Source organism: Crocodylus siamensis, chromosome 4 (assembly GCF_052110815.1).
Source record: "Crocodylus siamensis isolate JL-2025a chromosome 4, ASM5211081v1, whole genome shotgun sequence".
Lineage (NCBI taxonomy): Eukaryota > Metazoa > Chordata > Crocodylia > Crocodylidae > Crocodylus > Crocodylus siamensis.
Window position 1 is genome coordinate 27,830,905 of NC_143398.1, and position 20,510 is coordinate 27,851,414.

The 20,510-nt window shown below is 43.6% G+C and overlaps 1 protein-coding gene across 1 annotated transcript in view; it reads right to left on the minus strand.

Annotated features, from left to right (window-relative positions):
- The window catches only part of REDIC1 (regulator of DNA class I crossover intermediates 1), a 32,446-nt gene extending 19,293 nt beyond the window's left edge, over nt 1-13,153 (minus strand). Inside the window, exons 1-5 of the mRNA XM_090041062.1 lie at nt 13,131-13,153; nt 10,673-10,712; nt 8,073-8,211; nt 6,753-6,885; nt 340-406 (exon numbers count right to left, since the gene is read on the minus strand). Coding sequence (XP_089897188.1) covers nt 340-406; nt 6,753-6,885; nt 8,073-8,211; nt 10,673-10,712; nt 13,131-13,153 — 402 coding nt within the window. The remainder of the gene's footprint in view (nt 1-339; nt 407-6,752; nt 6,886-8,072; nt 8,212-10,672; nt 10,713-13,130) is intronic.
- Nucleotides 13,154-20,510: the final 7,357 nt, after the last annotated feature.

Sequence of the window (20,510 nt, forward strand, 5' to 3'; positions counted from 1 at the left end):
TGACATCATAAACACTATATGGTTTGTCTGATATTGGCTGTTATCTTTCTTCTAACCTCTGTGTACTATCTGTCTTTAGTCTATGAATACCTTGGAGCAGAGGCTGCTCTTAAGTATTTGGAAGATGTCTAGAAAATGACAAGCCCTAGCACTGAAAATTACGCATAATTATAATAAACGTAAAAAATAAATGAAAGATGATTTTGATGTTTTGATACATTTTTAAGGAGGAAGACTCCACAGACTTAACCTGAGAGATTTTGGAATTCTTTTAAAAATTATTTTGAAATTCTTAGTTAATAATCTACACTTGACCTATGTGTTATAAATTTAACTTACTTGTGGTTGGTATTTTATCTTGTCTGAGAGATGCTTTCTTCTATTATCTAATACTTGTTGTTGTACCCTTGTAACAAAGTATAAGAAAGATATGTGAGATTTTAAATATCTTGGTCATACATCACAAGAGACTTCCAGCAGCTGCAGGGAGGGAGTGGGTCTGGGGCTAGGGGAGAGGCAGGTGCTGCACAGCTGGTGGGGCACAGGACTGAGATGTGAGCAGCTCATTTTGGGGGTGTGGCTCCTGCTGCTATGTGTAGCCTTGGAGGCATAGGGAAGCACATTTCCAGGTCTGCTGCCTCAGATCTGCATGAGGCAGGATGGGCTGCCTGCCGGGGCTGAGGCTGCGGTGGTAGAACTGGAAGGGGACTATGGGGGGGGGTGCAGCCACCCCAAAATTTGCAGACCCCCATCTCAGCACCACTGCCACCCACCCCAGTGCAGCCCAGCGCCCCCTGCTGGGAAGAACCCAGTGCAGCCCTGGCCCCAGCCCCACCTTGCAGCAGCCAGCCCTACCCCATGCAGATCCGGGGGCATGCGCCCCCCCCATGCCTCTTCCTATGCATGCAGCAGCAGGAGCTGCCCTACTTCCCCACATGCCCCCGGATAAGCCACGATTTTCATCCCACGCCCAGCCATGACTCGGGGTGGGGGTGGGCATAGCGGTCCCAGGGGCTCAGTCCCCTCCAGCCCAGTAGTGCAGCTGAGGCCAGCCTCACTCTGGCCCCTGGCTCTGGCCCTCCCCCAGGCAGTGCAGAGCCAGGGACAATGATGGGGCTGCTGCAGGGTGGGGGGTAGGTAGGGGTTATGCAAAATGGGCCATATTCGATTCAAATTCAGATTTGGCCTGAATTGGGCACAGTGATTCAATTCATTGATTCGAATCACTGTCCCTAATTTGATTTGGCCAAATCTAAATCTGAAGATTCAATGCTGATTCGGAGAATCAGCAATTCAGCCATAGACACAGCTTTAAATGTTTTTTCTATATACCTCAAGGTACCAGGCATGGCTCGTGAACGCTGTGACGCCAGGGTGGATGGACCATCCCACAAGAGTGTGGCCCCCCCACCTCGTGTGCTCAGTGGCCAACCCGGAAGTGGACTGAAAGTACTTCTAGTCCACTTCCAGGTCAACCTGGGAGTGCACAGGGTGGCTCCCCCATTCCCCCCTGGCTTAGTGATCAGCCATGAGGGGACCCCAGGTGCACCTCTAGACCCAGGAGGCACCAGTTACTGACCCAGGGAGGCACGGGGGACCCCCTGTGCACTTCTCAGCAGACCCAAAAAGAAGATACATGTCCAGGTCTGCTGTCAAGCATGCTGGAGATCCCCCCACGCTTCTGTGGGATGCTCCATCCGCCCCACCAGCTCAGCATTCATGAGCCACTTGGTACCTTGAGGTACGTAAAAAAAAACATTTAAAGCTGTGTCTATGTCCAAATCTTTCTGCATCTCTCTGAACTGATTCAGAGGGTTCTGATTCAATTCAGAGAGATTAAAGGGTCTCCTGATTCAGTTTGGATTTGGAGATTCAGCCACTAAATCAGGCCAAATCTCCACCAAATCGATTCAGGTACCGAAGCTTTGCACAGTCCTAGCAGCAGATTCATTGGTGCAGGGGCTGCCAGAGCTGGGAATGACCCCGGGCATGGGGGGAGGGGTGGCCACATGGGCACAGTGGGCCCTGGCCCCAATATTGGCTTGGCTCTGCTCCCCCCCAGTCCCTGCTCAGTCCTATACCCAGTCCCATGCTCAGCCCCACTCCCTTCCTCCCTTCATAGTTTCACAGTTTCTAGTACTGGAACGGACCTGAGCAGATCATCAAGTCCAACCCCCTGCCATAGCAGGAAAGAGTACTGGGGTCAAACGACCCCAGCAAGGTGTTCATCTAGCCTCCTCTTAAAGACCCCCTGGGTAGAAGCCAGCACCACTTCTCTTGGAAGTTGGTTCCAGAACCTAGCCGCCCGGACCGTGAAGTAGCGCCTCCTGATATCTAGCCTAAACCTACCCTCTGCCAGCTTGTGACCATTATTCCTGGTCACTCCTGGTAGTGCTCGGGAGAACAGGGACTCCCCCAATGCCAACTGGTCCCCTCTGACTAGTTTATAACAGGCAACTAGATCCCCCCACGGCCTTCTCTTGTGGAGGCTGAACAGGTTCAGGTCCCGTAGTCTCTCCTCGTAGGGTCTGCCCTGCTGCCCCCTGATCATGCGAGTGGCCCTCCTCTGGACCCTCTCCATGTTGTCCACATCCCTCTTGAAGTGCGGCACCCAGAACTGGATGCAATACTCCAGCTGCAGCCTGACCAGTGTCGCATAGAGGGGGAGGATCACCTCCTTGGACCTGCTGGAGATGCATCTGTGGATGCATGACAAGGTGCGGTTGACCTTCCTGACTGCATCCCCACACTGCCGGCCCATGTTCATCTTGGAGTCAATAATGACTCCAAGATCCTTTTCTGCCTCTGCATTGAGAAAGGAGTTCACCAGCCTGTAGGTATGGTGCCAGTTGTTCCTCCCCAGGTGCATCACCTTGCACTTGTTGGTGTTGAGTCCCATCCTATTCACATCCACCCACCCTTGTAACCTGTCTAGGTCTGATTGCAGCCTATTCCTCCATTCTAGTATGCCCACATCCCCCCACATCTTAGTGTCATCAGCAAATTTGAACAGGGTGCTTTTTACCCCCTCGTCCAAGTCACTGATGAAGATGTTGAACAGTGCGGGCCCGAGGACCGAGCCCTGGGGAACCCCACTGCTCAAATCCCTCCAAGTCGAAAATGCCCCATCCACCACCACTCTCTGGGTGCGGCCCTCCAGCCAGTTGGTGACCCATTTGACTGTGTGGGTGTCGACACCACAGTCCCCCAGTTTCTTAATGAGAACAGGGTGAGAGACACTGCTGAAGGCCTTCCAAAAGTCCAGGAAGACTATGTCCACTGCTACCCCTGCATCTAAGGATTTGGTGATCTGGTCATAGAAGGCCACCAGGTTGGTCTGACAGGACCTGCTGCTAATGAACCCGTGCTGATTGCCCCTAAGCTTAATCTCCCCTGCTGGCCCCTCGTGGATATGCGCCGGAACCATTTTCTCAAAAAGCTTGCCCAGGATTGAGGTAAGACTAACTGGCCTATAGTTTCCCGGGGTCTTCCTTCCTCCCCTTTTTGAAGATGGGAACCACATTGGCCCTCTTCCAGTCCTCTGGCACCACACCAGAGCACCACGAGTGCTCGTAAAGCTGTGCCAGGGGTCCCGCAATGACCTTAGCCAATTCCCTCGGAACTCTAGGGTGAAGATCGTCCAGACCAGATGATTTGAATACATCCAGTCCATCCAGCAGTTCCCTAACTAGTTCCTCACTAACCCTTGGCCTAGGTGCACCTCCCCTGGAGTCTAAGGGGGACCCAGTGGAGGGGTGACTGTTCAGGTCCCTGTTTAGGAAAACGGAGGCAAAGAAATCGTTAAATATGTTGGCTTTGTTGTCTGGTGTGATGACCAAATTTCCTAACGTGTCCTGCAGGGGCCCCACATTACCCGGAACTTTCTTTTTACCCCCTATGTATTTAAAGAAGGACTTCTTACTGTCCTTAATCTGGGAAGCTAGTCCCAGTTCCATCTCTGCCTTGGCTTTCCTGACTGCCCCCCTAGAGCCCTGAGCAACCGAGGTATAGTCCTCCCTGGTGATGGCCCCTCCCTTCCATTGGGTGTGCACCTCCCTTTTGGCTAGGAGACATTCCCAGATGCTTTTGGTGAGCCATGGGGGCTTTTGCGCCCTCCTGCCCCCTTTGATCCATGTTGGGATTACCTCCCTTTGGGTTTGGAGGATCGTCTTCTTAAGGAGCGACCACTCTCCTTGGACACCTGGCTCCCCTCCCCTCTGGGACCTCAGTGCTTCCCCAACTATTTTCCTTAGCTCATTGAAGTCCACCATCCTGAAATCTAGGGCTGCTGCCTTGCTGTAGGCCTTTGCCACTTTGCACTGGATGGTGAATTCCAGCAGGTGATGATCACTGTTGCCCAGGTGGTCGAGCACCTGCAGCCCCCTCACCAGGTCGTCACCCATGGCCAGCACCAGGTCCAACAAGGCATCTCCCCTGGTGGGGCTGTGCACCTCCTGGGTTAGACGGCGGTCCTGCATTCTGGCTAGGAACCTACGTAAGCGGTCAGACCTGGGTGACTGCTCTTCCCAGCAGGAGTCTGGAAAGTTCAGGTCACCCATGATGACCACATCCTTTAACCTAACTACCTCTGTGAGCTGACTTAAGAATTCCTGGTCTAGCTCTTCTCCTGGGTTGGGTGGTCTGTAGTAGACCCCTACCATCAAGTCTCTCTCCCCTCAACTGCCTTGTATTCTAACCCAGAGCACTTCAAAGTGCCCTTCCTCTGATTCTTTGTTAATTGATGAGGATGTGTATTCCTCCTTAATGTAGAATGCCACGCCCACACCTTTCTTCCCTGTCCTATCCCTCCTGTACAGCCTGTAGCCCTTGATATTCACCACCCAGTCATGCGTTGGGTCCCACCATGTTTCAGTGATCCCTACTATGTCTGGGTTGGTGTCAGCTAGCAGGACGGTAAGTTGGCCCTTTCCTCTCCCCCTGTAGACTTTCCCACTGGGGCAGGGAAAGATATAGTGCCCTTGCCACTGATTGGCAGAGGGCACCTTTACTCAGTCTCAGGGCAGGGGCAGTAGTGACATAGACTGAGTGAAGGTGCCCTCCGCCAATCACTGGCAAGGGGTGGGACTGCCACAAAATGCCTGTGAAATCTGCTCAGTAAGTGGGCCATGAAAAACCATTGTCTCACCATGACTTAGATAGGTTCCTAACCATAGGCCATAGAATTTCAACTATTTACTTAATAATTTATGTTTGCTAAAGTACACCCTCCAGAAAGGGTTCCAGACTTACTTTGAAGGCTTTAAAAATCCGCCAGTCCATTTGGTAATTTGTTCTGAAGGGTACCATTAAATATTAGAACCTTATTTCTAATTTATCAGCTTGCACCTATTCATTCTCATTATGCCTACCTCCAATACATTAAAGAACCCTTTTGTACCAGTTCTTAGTCTAGGTAGAAAACATTTATCTACTAATAATCAAGTCACCTCCTGGCCTTCTTTTGGATAAACCAAACAGATTGATTTCCCCAAGTATCTCAATGTAAAACATTTTATCCAAAACTAAATTAGTTTAGTGGCTTCTTGCCTTTTTCCATTTTTTCAATATCCCTTTTAAAAATATTGACTCCAGAACTGGTTGCTGTATTACAGTGTTAATTGCACTTGTGCTGTATGCAGAAATTAAAAATCACCTCTAACCTGAAGAAGAATGCCTTGTATTTGAAAACTTGATTAACTCAATCCCAACTACATAGTTGGCCCAATAAATGATATTACTCTAAAAAATCCTTGCCTCATAATTTCTGAACCATCACAACTATAATATCACTCTTTATATGCCCAAGGACCATATTAAGCCATTTTTAACAACATTGTACTAGCAGTTCATGGTGGTATATTTGACTACTTTGGCTCATAAAACATTTTCAGTGAGACTGTTTACCAGCATACTGTTCCTAGTCTGTAGCTATGGTCTGAAATCATATGTTACTAGAGTTTCAGGCTGGATTGTTGTTTGATTCCCAGCTGCTACTGGTAATGTTCAGGAATAATTTTTCCCACCTTGGTTCATTTTGAAGATTAGAACCATCTTGCAGCAGTGGGAGCCTTTGTTATCTCAATATTAGACTACTGCTATAGTTCTACATACAGACATATCAGTCTAAGAAATGGAGCTGCTGCACAATCAAGCAGCCTACTTGGTGAGTGATAGTTCTTGCCAAGAGCACAGTATACAAGTTCTCTGTCATCTCTAAAAGCCATTTATTGGTTGAGAGTGAAATTTCGGGTTTGATTTATTTGAGAGACTATTTGTTCTCTATGGCAAACTGCCATGCTAGCAATTCGCAGATATTTAATCTGAAGACCCCTCAGTTTAAGGAAAGGGTAGCTGCTGGCAGGATGTTCTGTATGAGAGGTCCTCAGTTTCGGGCCCCAAGTCATTTTTCTGTGGTTTGAAATAAGCCAGGTTTGATTACTTTTGCAGGCTATAATGCCTATCTACTTAACTAGGCTTCTGAGAAGGGAAAAACACAATAAAAGGTCAAATAAGGTAGTTTTTTTTTTCAGGTATCGCTAGATCTGGGTAGGTTTCCTGAGTAGGAGCATGGAAATTGCTGGGGGGTGTTTCTTGTCTTAATTGCCTTTTTCTAACCTTTGTAATACTTTCTAGTACCTTGAAATGTCATGTTTCAAATTTACAAATGATAAAAACGAAATAGCATCATGGAATTTTTGTCTTTGTGCACATCTTCATTAAGGGTTAGCTAGTGCCTATAATTAAACAGGTACCTGTTTTGGATGTCATCTAGATTTGTTTTATATGATGCACGTTGCGGTGACACAGGAAGTTCCATATTATATCTTTTCACTGGTATTTTTATACCCCTTGTCATATCAACATGGACTGGTTTTCTTATGCTTTCTGTAATAAAAATGTTCAGAATATTGGTATCTGAATCAAAGCAAGATTTAAGCTTTCTAGTTTATTTTAACAAGGCATAACCCATTGTTCATTCTTCCTAACCAATACAGGCCACCTAACCAATATAAGTATATTTTTGCTTTGCTTGCCATTTCCTCTGTCTGAACTGCTTATTGTTAATCCTATTTTAAATGTATTATTCTATCTGTATGTTCCTTTGTATCCATCAAATTCCAGGCATTGCAAGGCTCTGTTATACTTCTCATTCAGTTTGTTCTCACTACCCATGAAAAAACAGAGGAGCCTGTTTCCACCCTCACTTTTTTGAGCATAAAATGGAAAGATCCCTATCATCTGACTCAGATAATGTTACACAGAACAACAGGAGGTTTTCAGGAAATGTGGAGATGTTTGTTATTCAGGAGACCAAAGTAAGATTCTGAGAAAGGATGTGGAGAAAGGCACTCAGTGCAGCAGGAGGAAGAGGCTATTCCAAGTGTTGTGGGTACCATGAAAGAAGGCATGACACTAGGAATATGCAGACAAGGTTCTTTAGGTAAATGTGACATCTTTTAGCAGATCAACAAAATAGTTGGAAAAAATGTTCTTTGCAAGCTCTTGGGTACAAACACCCTTTTCAGGCACAGGGAGAGTTTTTTGGGTGGGATTTTTTTGTGTTCTTTGTGTTTCTACCCAGGAGAGAATGCAAAGAAACAACAAACTCTCCCTGTGTCTGAAGAAGGGTGTTTGTACCCCAAAGCTTGCAAAGAATAATTTTTCCAACTATTTAGTTGGTCTAATAAAAGATATCACATTTACCTCAAGAGCCTTGTCTGCCTATGTCCTTAGACCAACACAGCCACAACCAACAACTCTATGACACTAGAAATAGAATTTGAATGGAGTAGTTGAAAAAAGGGCATAAGGGAAATAAAGGATGCAAAATGAAATGAGTGCATATGTTCTGCATGATTTTGAAAGTGAATGTATGGTGCTAGCCAAGATGATTTGGTTCCTCTTCTGTCCTGGTTTTCTGTGAGGATATTGTTTTCACTTTTAGTTATTATGTTTACCTAAAGGTAGATGCAATTCTTGACATAATCAGTTAATAATCTTACAGTAGCAGTTCGAGGTTACAGTATATGGCTTTCAGTTGTAAAACCTGACTATTACTACATTAAACTCACCAGTATTATCCTTCTTGCTTGCTATCTGATTAACAACATACAGATTGAGAAGATCTAAACTGACTGTTGAACTTTTAGGGGATGAGGACACTCCCAGCAGCTTCATCTTTGATCTAAGTTTTTTCTTTTCGAAAAATTCCTATAATTTTCAAAAGAAAAATTAGCTGCTTTAAATAAACTCTAGATCCCCTTACCAGTATCTGTGGCACACTTCTATACAACTGCATAAACAGCTTAGCAGCACAATTCCATTTACTGTCAATAAAATCATATACCAAATGCCTACCCACTATGGATATAGCTGTAGTGACTGTAAAAATATTTTTAAAGGTCACATTTATTACTTTAAAAAAAGATTGCATCTTATATAAATCTTACTGACTATTGTCTTTGAAACAAAAATAATCATGGTTATTTTTGTGGAAAAATTGATCCCTTCACTGTCTCAAATGCCACATGCTAACAATTTAAAATCTCTTTTGCATAAAACAGTGCCAAATTCCTTGAAGGAAAACTACATATAGTCAATAATTTTTAAGAGCTAAAATTTTTTTATGAACCTTAGAAATTGGTAAACAAATCAACAAGATTATAAAGATGTGACCATCTATATGTGGGCAGGAAGAGCTTGTTGTTCCCTAGACTGTCTTTCTTGGCACAGAAAATATTGTCCTCTGACAAAAAAGAAAACCCCATGACTGGGACCTTTGAGATGTTATCATATGCCAAGGGCCAAAAGCAAATGTGATTGACACTTGTAATTTCTCTGGGTTGTGTATTCAGTTTAATGCTTGAATTTCATTAGTAGCAATGTAGGGAACAAGCCTTGAATTTTGCAGTTGATCACTCAGCTAAATAAATCATCCTGAGATCACAGATATCAAGTGCAACAAACAATAATGAATGAGTAAATAAAACCAATAACAACTTGTTTAGTTTTAGCTCCAAGAAGGACAATGAAGGCTCCAGGCTGTGCCATTCCATAAAAACCTTTGAACTGAAATGTAATTTTGTACTTGACCTGATTTACAACCTAGCCTGTGACACATAGATAAACTTATTTCCAGTTAGGAAGACAAATAGGTAAATTCAACCCTTGTGCAATTTAACACAGTTCTCATTGCTCTCCTGTCTTAATCCTTTCACATTCCTTAGTTTTTCTGTACCCTACTTCCCTTGCCTCCCACTTTCATTCTCTCTTTCTTCTACATCTTCAAATCTTGTGCTCTGTGGTTTATCACCTTATAATACAAAAAGACTCTGAACCCCCATCCTCAAAAAAAGAAAACAAAAATCAACAAAAAACCCACCACTCCTGTCCCTTGGCAGCTTATTCAGATGTCAAATAATCCTTCTGCCTATCACCTCAAAATAGACCCTGTGCATAGTTTACAGCTGTTACTTCATGCATATTCATAGAATCATAGAAAATTAGGGTTGGAAGGGGCTTCAGGAGGTCATCTGATCCAACCCCCTGCTCAAAGCAGGACCATCCCCAACTAGAACACCCCAGCAGGGCTTTGTCAAGCTGGGTCTTAAAAACCTCCAAGGATGGAGATTCCACCTCATCTCTGGGCAACCCGTTCCAATGTTCCTAGTGAGAAAATTATTCCTAATGTCCAACCTTGTTGCAACTTGAGACCACTGATCTTCAGGACACTTAGTTAAGAACCTCAAGGGAGAGCTGAGAGGTAGGAGCTAGGACAGGCAGTAGTTTGCCTTGCAGTAGACCCCCAGCTTGATTCTGTCACCTCCACTCTGCTAAAGCCCACTACAAAGTTGTATCGTTATTACTGGAGATTAGCCAGTTAGTTCCTAATAATGAGGCACCACTGACCTATGAAGTATTCTAGAAAATGCAAAACTATGGGGACAGTGTCTGCTCCCACTCTCCAATGGGAAGACAGTCCTTGTTCTTGGGCATGGCTCCATCTTGCAAGTCTATTGTGCTTCCCCTATATGCCTTGAAAAGCAGTGCCATGGTATCTATTTTGGGTCTAGGAAGGGTGCAGACTTGATGGCTTCACTTCCCAACACTGTCCTGTTGGTCCTGGCTACTAAGGGGATTATGTCTGTTCTTATTACTCTTATGTACCACTCTGTCACTGCTTTTTCTCTTTTTGTCTAGTTTCATTTGAATGTCAGGAGTATGTTTAATACAAGCAATATTTTTTCAAATCAGGTAAATACAAAGAAGCTTGAATGACAGCATAAAACACTTAAACCAAACATTTTATGTGTAGGCCTACAGAAAAAATGCTACAAGTCCATAATTAGCTATTAGTTAAACTGACCACATATTTGTGCATTATGATTTTTCAAGTCACTATGCACTAATACCTGCATTGTGGGAAAATGTTCACAATTGAACAGTAACTACTATTATTGCATTGCATGTCTGCACAGCAATCTAAAATAAAAACATAATGCATGATTAAGCATGAGGATTTCCCAGAAAAAAAATTTTGCCTTAAAAGTTACACTGAAAGTACGTAAAGATATACCATGTTACAATCCAGACTTCCTTGAATGTGAAATCAACATTAAACTATTTTGTAATTGTGTAATATACAGCATGCAGAGCTAAAAAAACTACTTACTTTTTGCTTTCTTCTCTCCTGCTTAAGTATGATTCTGCTCCTGAAATATGGCAAATAACATTAAATCTGCATGAAAGGATTTCGTATTTATTTGTAAGCTGTTGCTTAACGTTGATGTATAAAGATATAGGACTCTAATACCTACTAATACTACTGAGAGTTACATGTGTAAGCCATCATATTTCAAGCTGAGACAGTTGGCAAGGCCATCAGCTCATAAAAGTCAGTAGAACTCTACTGCAGACAATTTGAACTATGCTGATTTCTACCAGCTGGGCTTCTGCCCCATTATCTTTAAATCACTACAGTTAAAAACACTGTGTATCCCCAAATTAAGACTCTTAAGCAATTAACCAAGTATATAACTTAACTATCTATTTTAAAATCCTTAAAATAATACAAGGAATCTTTACAGTTCATTCTGCACTTTTCTATTCTGCCTTTCATACCATGGTGAACAGTATTAAAACAACAAAACTAACAAAGAAAAAAAATGGAGCATTGCCCCTGTTCTTTAACACAGGGATTTTCAAACTTTTGGATCATTGTACCCCCCACCACTCCCCGCCCCGTTGGCCAGATGCAGAGAAGTGCACTTCTGGCCACCAAGCGGGGGGCCTAGATATCTGTTCTAAGATGTCTTGTGCCATATTTATACAAGTATAAGGATAGTATTCACAAGCATTTATGCCAATAGTTATTGCAAGCTGAAACTTCCCTTCAAAAAGAAGCTTTCAAAAAATCTTTGTGGGGTTACTTTAGTATGACTCTGCATGTGTGTTTAGGATGATTCTAAAATTGTATTTAGCAAGCCTAGTTTCAAAAGCTTGGTGAAATCCTTTGAATTTTAAATTTCTAATGGCTAGCCAGGTGGTATAGTAATTGAAAATAAATAAATGAAGGGGATTTTTTAAATTTAAATATTGAGTATAAAAATGTTACTAGCCTGTGGGTGGTGATTTTCACATTTCTTTACAGCCCAGCAGCTGTACATGATCCTCCCCATGAAATGTACATCTAAGTAGTAACTATGATAAACAACTTTTGGATTTCACTTTTGGTTCAAGAAGAGAGAGAATCTTGTGGCAAAGACCTTGGACTGGTACTCAATATCTGGGTCCGATTTTTGGCTGCTTCTGTAGTTTTCCTGAGTGCCTTTGGGAAAATCCCTTAATTTTTCTATGCCTAACTTCTTGATTTGTAAAAATGAGGATAACAGTACTTAACTTCTTCTATCCTTTGCCTTGTCTACTCAAATTGTAAACTCTTCAGAACACACAATGTTTTCTGTTTAATATAATAAAATCACAATCTCAAATGGAATCACTAGATGCTGCTGTAATAAAACTAATAAAGAGAATAAAATAATATGTAAATCAAATAAACTATGAGTTCAGAATTATGCCTCCCAATAGCTAAATTCAGGTTTTTTATCAAACTTTTTTTTAATAAAATGAGTTTCCCATCATTTTGGGAAAAGACACACAAAGTATGAAGTCATAAGATAATGAATGAGATTTTTAATTAACATTATTAATTCCTGATGGGATAATGACAGTGAGAAATTTAAGTTACATAAATAATTAAATTCTGCCTTTTCAGAAGCAGATCAAAAAGTGAGACACTCTGCATATCAACTGGAAGTTACTGAAGAAGGGGAAGCAATGAGGTTGTAAACAGGAAACCACAGTGATAGTCCCAGGTGGTAAACAACGGGTAGCAGCACATATCTTTCAACCGTTTTGGGTGGTTTGGGTAATTTGTTGTCTTTGGCTACTGCTTTGTTTTTATTTAACACTGGTGAGCGGAAACAGAGGAACTAAAGGTTTCCTCTGGCTAAACTTGGCTTTGTTTAAATGGGAGGTGCTGTATCATCAAACTTCCTCTGGTTCAGACGAGCTTGAGTCCCTTTGATTTCTCCTCATGCAGAAACATGCATTTGGACTATCATAAGATGTGGAAGGTATTGGATTTGGTTAGAAATAATTCATAGTAAATCCAGCAGCATCCATAGCTATAATACCAGCAATATTTTCATTTTCATTGGCAGTCACACGCTGCCCAGGCTGCTCCGTTGTGGAGCTGAGGGAGGGGATAAGCCTTCTCACATCACCTACGTCTGCCCAGTCCCAGGTGGGCGGGAGACAGTCCCTTCCCACACAGCCCGCGTTGCCCAACCGAGTGCCTGGCAGGGAAGCGGTGTATGTAGGGCGAAGCCCCTTCATGACGTGCCATCCTGGCCACTCCCATGGAGACGCTTCTGGACAGCCCCAGACTCCCTAAGCAGAGAAGGGACTGAGGAGGCTGCTCTGCCACCAGCTGTCCCTTCCCGCCAGGGAGGAGCAATAGGTCTTGTCACATGGTGCCCAGCATGAGATGGGGCAGGCCCCTGCACACCCAGCCCCATGCTGTGGTGAGGTTGCGGCCTCCCACTGCCCCGTGCCATTGTTTCACTCACCGACTGCCCCCAACCCAGTTCATTTTCAGCCCGGGCAGGTCACATGCAGGGGCTGGCAGGCTGTCGCAGGCCCCACGCCCGACCACCACAGCCCCACAGGCCTGCAGGGTCCCCCTGGCCAGCTGCAGTGCTATGGCACCAGGAGCAGGGAGACTGTGCCTCCCCTCCTGCCCTCCACGCTCCCCTGGCTGATCTGAAGCGCTCAGTGAGGAGCAGGAGGGAAATGGCCCATGGCAGGTGCACCAACTGCCCCCTGCCAGGGCTGGGGGGGGAGGGGGGGCAGGAGTAAGACCATAAGGCCAGCTGTGGGGAGGTTAATGGTGGAGCAGAAAGGGACGGGATGGGGAGGAGGGGGCTGGCCTAGGCTCAGCTGTCTTTCCCCTAGCAACACACTGCCTGGTCGCCTTGCACACAGGCTCCCCCTGCTCCCACCTCCTTCTTTCCCGCAAGTGCCAGGCAGCCCCTGGCCACGGCTGCGTTCCTAACTCATGAGACTTATAAATGAGCCTCGCAATACTTGGTGTTTTTCTTAAGGCCTCAGTTCTTGGAGTTAAGCAAATCTGAAAGCATCTCTACTTTCCTCCCGCAACAATACTGTCATTTCTTTAATACAGGAAAGTTGCGACTGGAAGAAAAGCTTGGCAACGTGAGCTGCCTATAGGCTTTAAAAAAGAGAGATCCAAAAATGTATTGTTTGTTTTTTTTAATCCAATGAATTTTAAGCTGGTCTTATGATTTTAACATGGCTGAGGTTGGGGTGGGGGGTGCAAGAAATAGGTCTCTACTCCCTCTCCCTACTTCTCACATTGCTCAGGGAGCTGCTGAAGAGGAAAATCAGTGAACATTGACTAGCAACAAATGTCAACATTAGGGTTGCACTAAATTTGGCAGCTAGATTTTGCAGTGTGGTTTAGCCACAAACCATCTAAAGACAGGTCCAGAGCTGCTGTAGCACTCACTATACTGTATTGTCAATGCTGTTTGTACTTCCTTTACGGAGCTCCTAGGGGATTTCCACAGCAACCCAGCCACGGTTTGAATTACACTTTGACTCCTGGGGAGGGATCTGCAAAAAAAATTGGGCTGCCCATCATGAGGCCCTAATACAATTGGAGGCCCCCTCCCACAGTTATGATTTTCAGATCTTACAGGGGGGCTCTAGTTTCTTATGGGGGATGTTCAGCCCCCTGAGCTCCCGAATAATTCGAATCCTGAACGTAGATCTTCTTTGTGCCTTTCATAGGGACTCACCTACTGAAACAATTTACATGACAGCCTGGAGTACCCATACACCTCAGGACTTTTCCACAGTGGCTGTTTATTTTGGGCTAAATCTAACCTAAAATTCTTCCAGAAAAATTACAACACCACTGTTACATTGTCATCTGTGTAGTGACAGTAGTGGTGAAAGCAATAATGTATGCAGGACTCAGATCAGATCTTGATAATGCAGTATTAAAATAACCTTAGTCTTTCTATGTCTTTCATTAAAGCATTTGCAGAATTTTTACAAGGGAAATCATGAAACTGACTTTATACAAAGTGCTATCACAGTGAGTAAACAAACTGGAAAAAAAATCCTTTTATCTTCTTAGTCTCTGTTCCTTTAAGAGCAACAGCTGAGGCAGCAGCTGCTGCAGCAGCTCAGCCAGGGACAGTTCAGTTGTTCCCAGCAAAGTAAGACTGCTGTATTCTTCTCCACCCCTGCTCCCAGAACTGGACCCTTCCCCTCCACCCCCATCTCTCCTGCAGGGTTTGCCCCAGGCACCAGCTCTACTTGCAACACCACGGACTAAAATAATGAACAAACTATGTCCTCTCACTAACAAACACACCTCCATCTCAGCAGTTGTCTCTAGAAACACTCTGTTGATTGTCTGATCTAAGTGTCTGACCAGTGTATCATTTGCAGTGTGTATTGGCCTTCCTCAAGTCAGACATGATGTAATGTTTCCACCTTTGCCAATATAGCAACTCTGTTGGGGTCCTGTCATCAAGGATGTGATATGGCAGAGCCTAGATGGCAGAGCCTTGCTGTAGGGATCACTGATTCCATGTATTATTACTTGGCTCTATGTATTAACCTATTGATGGGTGCCCTGCGCTACCAGGGTTCCCATCTTAAATATCTCTGGTGAAAGCTCTCCAAGGACCAGATGTGGGGTTGCAGAATAACCCAACTTTCTTAAGCATAAAAGAGTCAGAGGAGCACCATTGTTTTATGGACTGAGGTCTTTGGCAGTGAGAACTGCCTTCTTTCTCACGCATGAGACCTCAAGGTACCAAAGTTGCCTTTTAAATCTCCCTCTAGTTCTCTGCATCAAGCAATCCATCTGCAGATATTGGGACCTACATAACAAGGCTGAGGTTTTCTTCAGTGTGCTGACTTCAACAATCACTAGTGGGGTAATGGAGGGGTCCACATTACACACAACCTCAACCCTTCCACAACTGTTCTACAGACCCTGTGCTGAGCAGGCCTTTCTAGGGCCCTGTTTGCCACAGCTCAGCCTGAATAAGCAAAACCAGCATCCTCAAAACATAGGCTTGTGCTGTCTGTACCAGTCTTAAAGGAGAACAGCCTGCCACCAAATCTATATCATATCCTGAAGCCTTGTAGTGGATGCATGGGGGGATCTTACCACAGACATTGTGCTATAAGCTATCACAGCATCCAAAAGTTATATAAACTGATTATTTTTCACACCATTTCTTTTCCACCTTCTGGGATTATCCCTCTATTTTCTTGTATTTCTGGAGTACTATTCTCCTTCTGTGTTCCCTTTGTTGCTCTATGCTCACTACTCTTTCTTTGTTCCTATTTATCTCCTGCTTTCCCCTTCTACCCATCCTCTAATGCATCTCTAAAAATGGGAAGCAGGTCCAAAGAGGAGTTGATGTTCTAACTCTACAGGCTGGACTTCTCTTCCTCCTGCTCTTCCCTGTAGGTAATATTTCCACAAGCCATCTACTACATGAGAGCTAGTGTCCATCAGCCAATCAGGCACATGTGCTGTTTTGTTTAGTCTGGTTTTCCAGGACTACTTGAGGCAGGGTGGAAACACCTCTCAATTGCTTCTTTTCCTTGGTCTTCATTAAGTCAGTTGTTTTTTTAGAAAAGCTCTGATGGGGTCTGAGTCTCAGTAGGAGTTCCAGCTGCCTGCTTACCCTAAGCAGGACAGTCCTCACCTTAAGAGAAGTGAATTACCACTGCTGATGCAAACCCCTTTCTTTAAAAAAGAGAAAAGCTGAGATTGTAAATCATTTATAAAAAATAGTTGTGAATGATCCTTATGTTTCTTGATGAGTCCTTCCATTGTACAACTACTCACCTGCAAGAGGTTCCAGGCTGTTGCTTATTATAACAAAGGGATTATTTATTAAGCAGATGCAAATATAGCAACAGCTCAAGATGCTCACAGGTGATTTTAGATAAATATAATTACAGGATTTTTGGGGAGTTTTAGCACATTTTTACTATGACGTTTTGGCAAAATTTTCAGCCTTGGTGTCCAGCATTGGGCAAATTAAAACCCTATTTTGATATTTCAGTAAAAGTGCTGTGATATTCAGAGGTGCTAAGCATCTGTATTGCTGTTGAATCCTTAGGCAATGAGGGACTTTGTACTCAGCACCTCTGAAAATCATGGCCTGTTTATTGGTATGAAGCTTTTAACCAGTGATCTCATTAACTTCAGGCACCCTTTGGGGGCCTTCGTCCAAGTGGAAGTATGAGTTGACAAACCCCTTGGTTTAAGTATTTTGTTTATCTATGGGACAGGTGCAGCATACTTCCCAACAGTATGCCTCTACCTGCTCCTCCAGGGGCTGGCACTTGGGGCACGAAAATAATACTGCTCCTGTGCTTTTTCAGTTAGTGCTACTTAGTACCAAAATGATTTAACACAATTTTTTAAATGTATTTTGTTTGCTATGATGTGATCATAGGTGGCCTGTGATCATTGTCAATACTGGTGGTAAAAAGAGTATTTTATTTAGGTAACCACTGTGAAACAAAATGTTTTTGTTTTGAATTAGTTACTTAGCAAAGATAGAGCTCTCTTAATTAAAGAGGCAGACAATTTTAATTTTATTTACAGTTCTGAGGTGAGTTGGCTCAAAGAATTCCCTTTGCAAGGTAGGGACACAAAACCCAAGGATTTTAATTTTAAAAGCAAAGACAGTAGACTTACTCCCACATAATTAAAGGGGCTATAGTCAATGTGCAAGGCTATATTCAGTGATATTATAAATGTTTCTGTTGGCTAACTGAACATAAATTAATCAGAAAATGGTTATGTATTGCAAAATGGTTCAAGAGGCAGTGGTTTGATATTCAATACCTTTACAAAATGAGTACAGTTCACACCATAGTGGTATTCTGGGGCAACCAAAATTCAGCCCTTGATGTAAACACATGCAATTCCCACTGAAGTCAATGACACAGCATCCACTTACAGAAGGACTGGGGACATTGTGATTAGGGAGGGTTTCCCCCTCCACACACTTCCCATTGAAAACAGAGCATTTATCAGCTCTGTTATCAGCATTTAATCTTACAAGCTCTTCTTAATCAGCTTTTTGCAAAGGAAGGAATGCAGGGACATTACCATCTGAGCTGTTAATTACCTCCAGAAAGCCCTAAGTAGACACTGCTTTATCTGCCTTGCACAGCATTAGCTAGCATACCATATGCTGGCTACAGTCCATGCTGTGGGAGAGACGAGGAAGGGATCTCTGCTTAACCGGTGAGTGGTGAGGGGAAAGGGGGAAGAGTGTGGGGGGGCAGCCCTGCTGTGGATCAGGGACCCCCACCCAGCCCAGAGAGCATGTTGGGATACTGGGGGTGTCTGGTTTAGCTTAAACCAGCAAAGGGTCTGGGACAGTATGTGGCATGTGGCAAATCAGGGAGATAGACCAGCAGATCAGGCAGGAGAAGAGGATTGGAGTGGTACTTGGGAGGGCATGGGACTTAATTTGGGGCACACGTGCCAAAAGCCTCCACTGCTCTCAGGGTTCATTGTGGTACTACTACTGCCAGTTTCAACCTTTAATCCAAACTCTGCTGCAAGGCAAAGGAAACCTCCAAAAGAGCAAAGCAACCTGGATGCTTGGGGACTGTGAATTAACTTGAATCTGAAGGGAAACTGGGACAGAAGTTCAATAAATCAATTTAACCTAAATCAGTTAAGTGTGATGCTACATCAATCCCAGGTTTATCTTAGACCAATTTCTGGCCATTTTGAATCTGTTTTATGTGTGCTGAACTTTTGTTGTATTACAGATTTGAACTGGTCTCCAATCACTTATACCAGTTTATGTGTAACTTCTGTCTCTAGTCCATGGAAAGAAATAAAACATGGTTACAAAATGCTAGGTTCTCCATGCTACATCATAACACAATGGTATCTTAAAAATAATTTGCAGTTAAACTTTTAATAAGTAATTGTATAGGTCTTAATGCAAACAGAGGAATATAATGTTTTTGTCCAAGTTTGCGAACAATACTAAATTGTGGGGTGAAGTGCACAATCTGGAGGGTAGGGAATGATTGCAGGCAGACCTGGACAGGTTGGAAAAGTGGGCAGTATCCAATAGGATACAGTACAATAAGAACAAGTGCAGGGTGCTGCACCTAGGGTGCAAAAATATCCAGTACACCTACTGGCTGGGAAGTGACCTTCTCAGCAGCACAGAAGCAGAAAGGGATCTCGGAGTCATGGTGGACTTCAAGATGAACATGAGTCATCAGTGTGATGAAATCATCAGCAAAAGTAACCTCACTTTATCATGCATCAGCAGATGCATGAAAAATAGATCCAAGGAGGTGATACTTCCCCTTTATGTGGCATTGGTCAGGCCGCAATTGGAGTACTGCATCCAGTTTTGAGTGCTGTACTTCAAGAAGGATGTTGGCAGACTTGGGAGGGTCCAGAGGAGGGCCACTCATATGGTTAGGGACTTACAAGACAAGCCCTATGAGAAGAGACTGGGGGAGCTGGACCTCTTCAGCCTCCACAAGAGAAGGTTGAGAGGTGATCTTGTGGCCGCCTACAAATTCATTAGGGGGACACAGCAAGAGATCAGAGATGCTCTGTTTATCAGGACACTTCTTGGGGTAACAAGGAACAATGATCACAAACTGACAGAGATCAGATTTAGGCTAGATGTCAGGAAAAACATCACAGTAAGGGTGGCCAAAATTTGGAATGGGCTTCCAAGGGAGGTGGTGCTCTTCCCTACCTTGGGGGTCTTTAAGGGAAGGCTGGATAGACATCTGGCTGGGGTCATCTGATCCCAGCACTCTTTTCTGCCCAGGCAGGGGGTTGTACTCGATGATCTGTTGAGGTCCCTTCCGACCCTAGCATCTATGAATCTCTGAATCTGTGAATGATTGTACAATCTAAGGTCCTGATACTTAGCGTACACAAGAGCAACAGAAAAACTAAAAAGTCCTCCAAAATAAAGATGACATAATTTATCAGCTAACACTAAAAAGAGCAGAATAAATACCTATGTTAAGTAGACATAAAAGGACCAGTTGCATAAGAGACCAGACTTCCTCAAATCACACTGAAATCATTGCTCTGGGTATGTGTATTTTATGCATATAAACATACATGCATATATGAAATACACTTACTTAATTTATAATTGTATATTAAATTATTTTTAAAATTTAAAAGTATTTTCAATGTTGATTGACCAAAATAGCTAGGATATGGGACAGATAGCTCACATTTATTTTAAATTCACCATTTTTTAAAATGTAATATGTCATGAATCCATACCTATGAGTTCCAAGGCTGCAACAACTTTTCCAGAAACCCCACTCTCTGATATTACAACCTCCATTAGATCTCAGAACTAATCTGTAGAAAAACACATAATTGAACTTTTGCCTTAAATTTAGGAAATTGTACATTATTTTGTAATTTAAATGACCACAGTAAAGAATACATTATAATATCACTTCAAAGGTGTTTTAAAACTCCTGAAAATTATGTTCTTGGATATACTTCCTTCATCCCACATTCCAATTCTGGCTTATGATCGTTGTTCCCTTGGGGTGCTCTGGTGAACAGACATCCTCCCAGATCCTGATGCACACTCCTTATGTACTTATAGGCACCCACCAGGTCCCCCTTGAGCCTGTGCTTTTCCAGGCTGAAGAGTCCCATGGCTTCCAGCCTCTCTTTATAAGGCCTAGTCTCTTGCCCTCTGATCACAAGCCAGAGTTTTGTTTGCTTTACCAGCTGCGATGTCGCATTGATGGCTCATGTTCATCTTGTGATCAATCATGACCCCCAAGTCTCTTTCAGTGGAATGTAGCACTGCCAAGCCTAGAAGCATGCTGCAGGTTTTTTCCCCCGAGGTGGA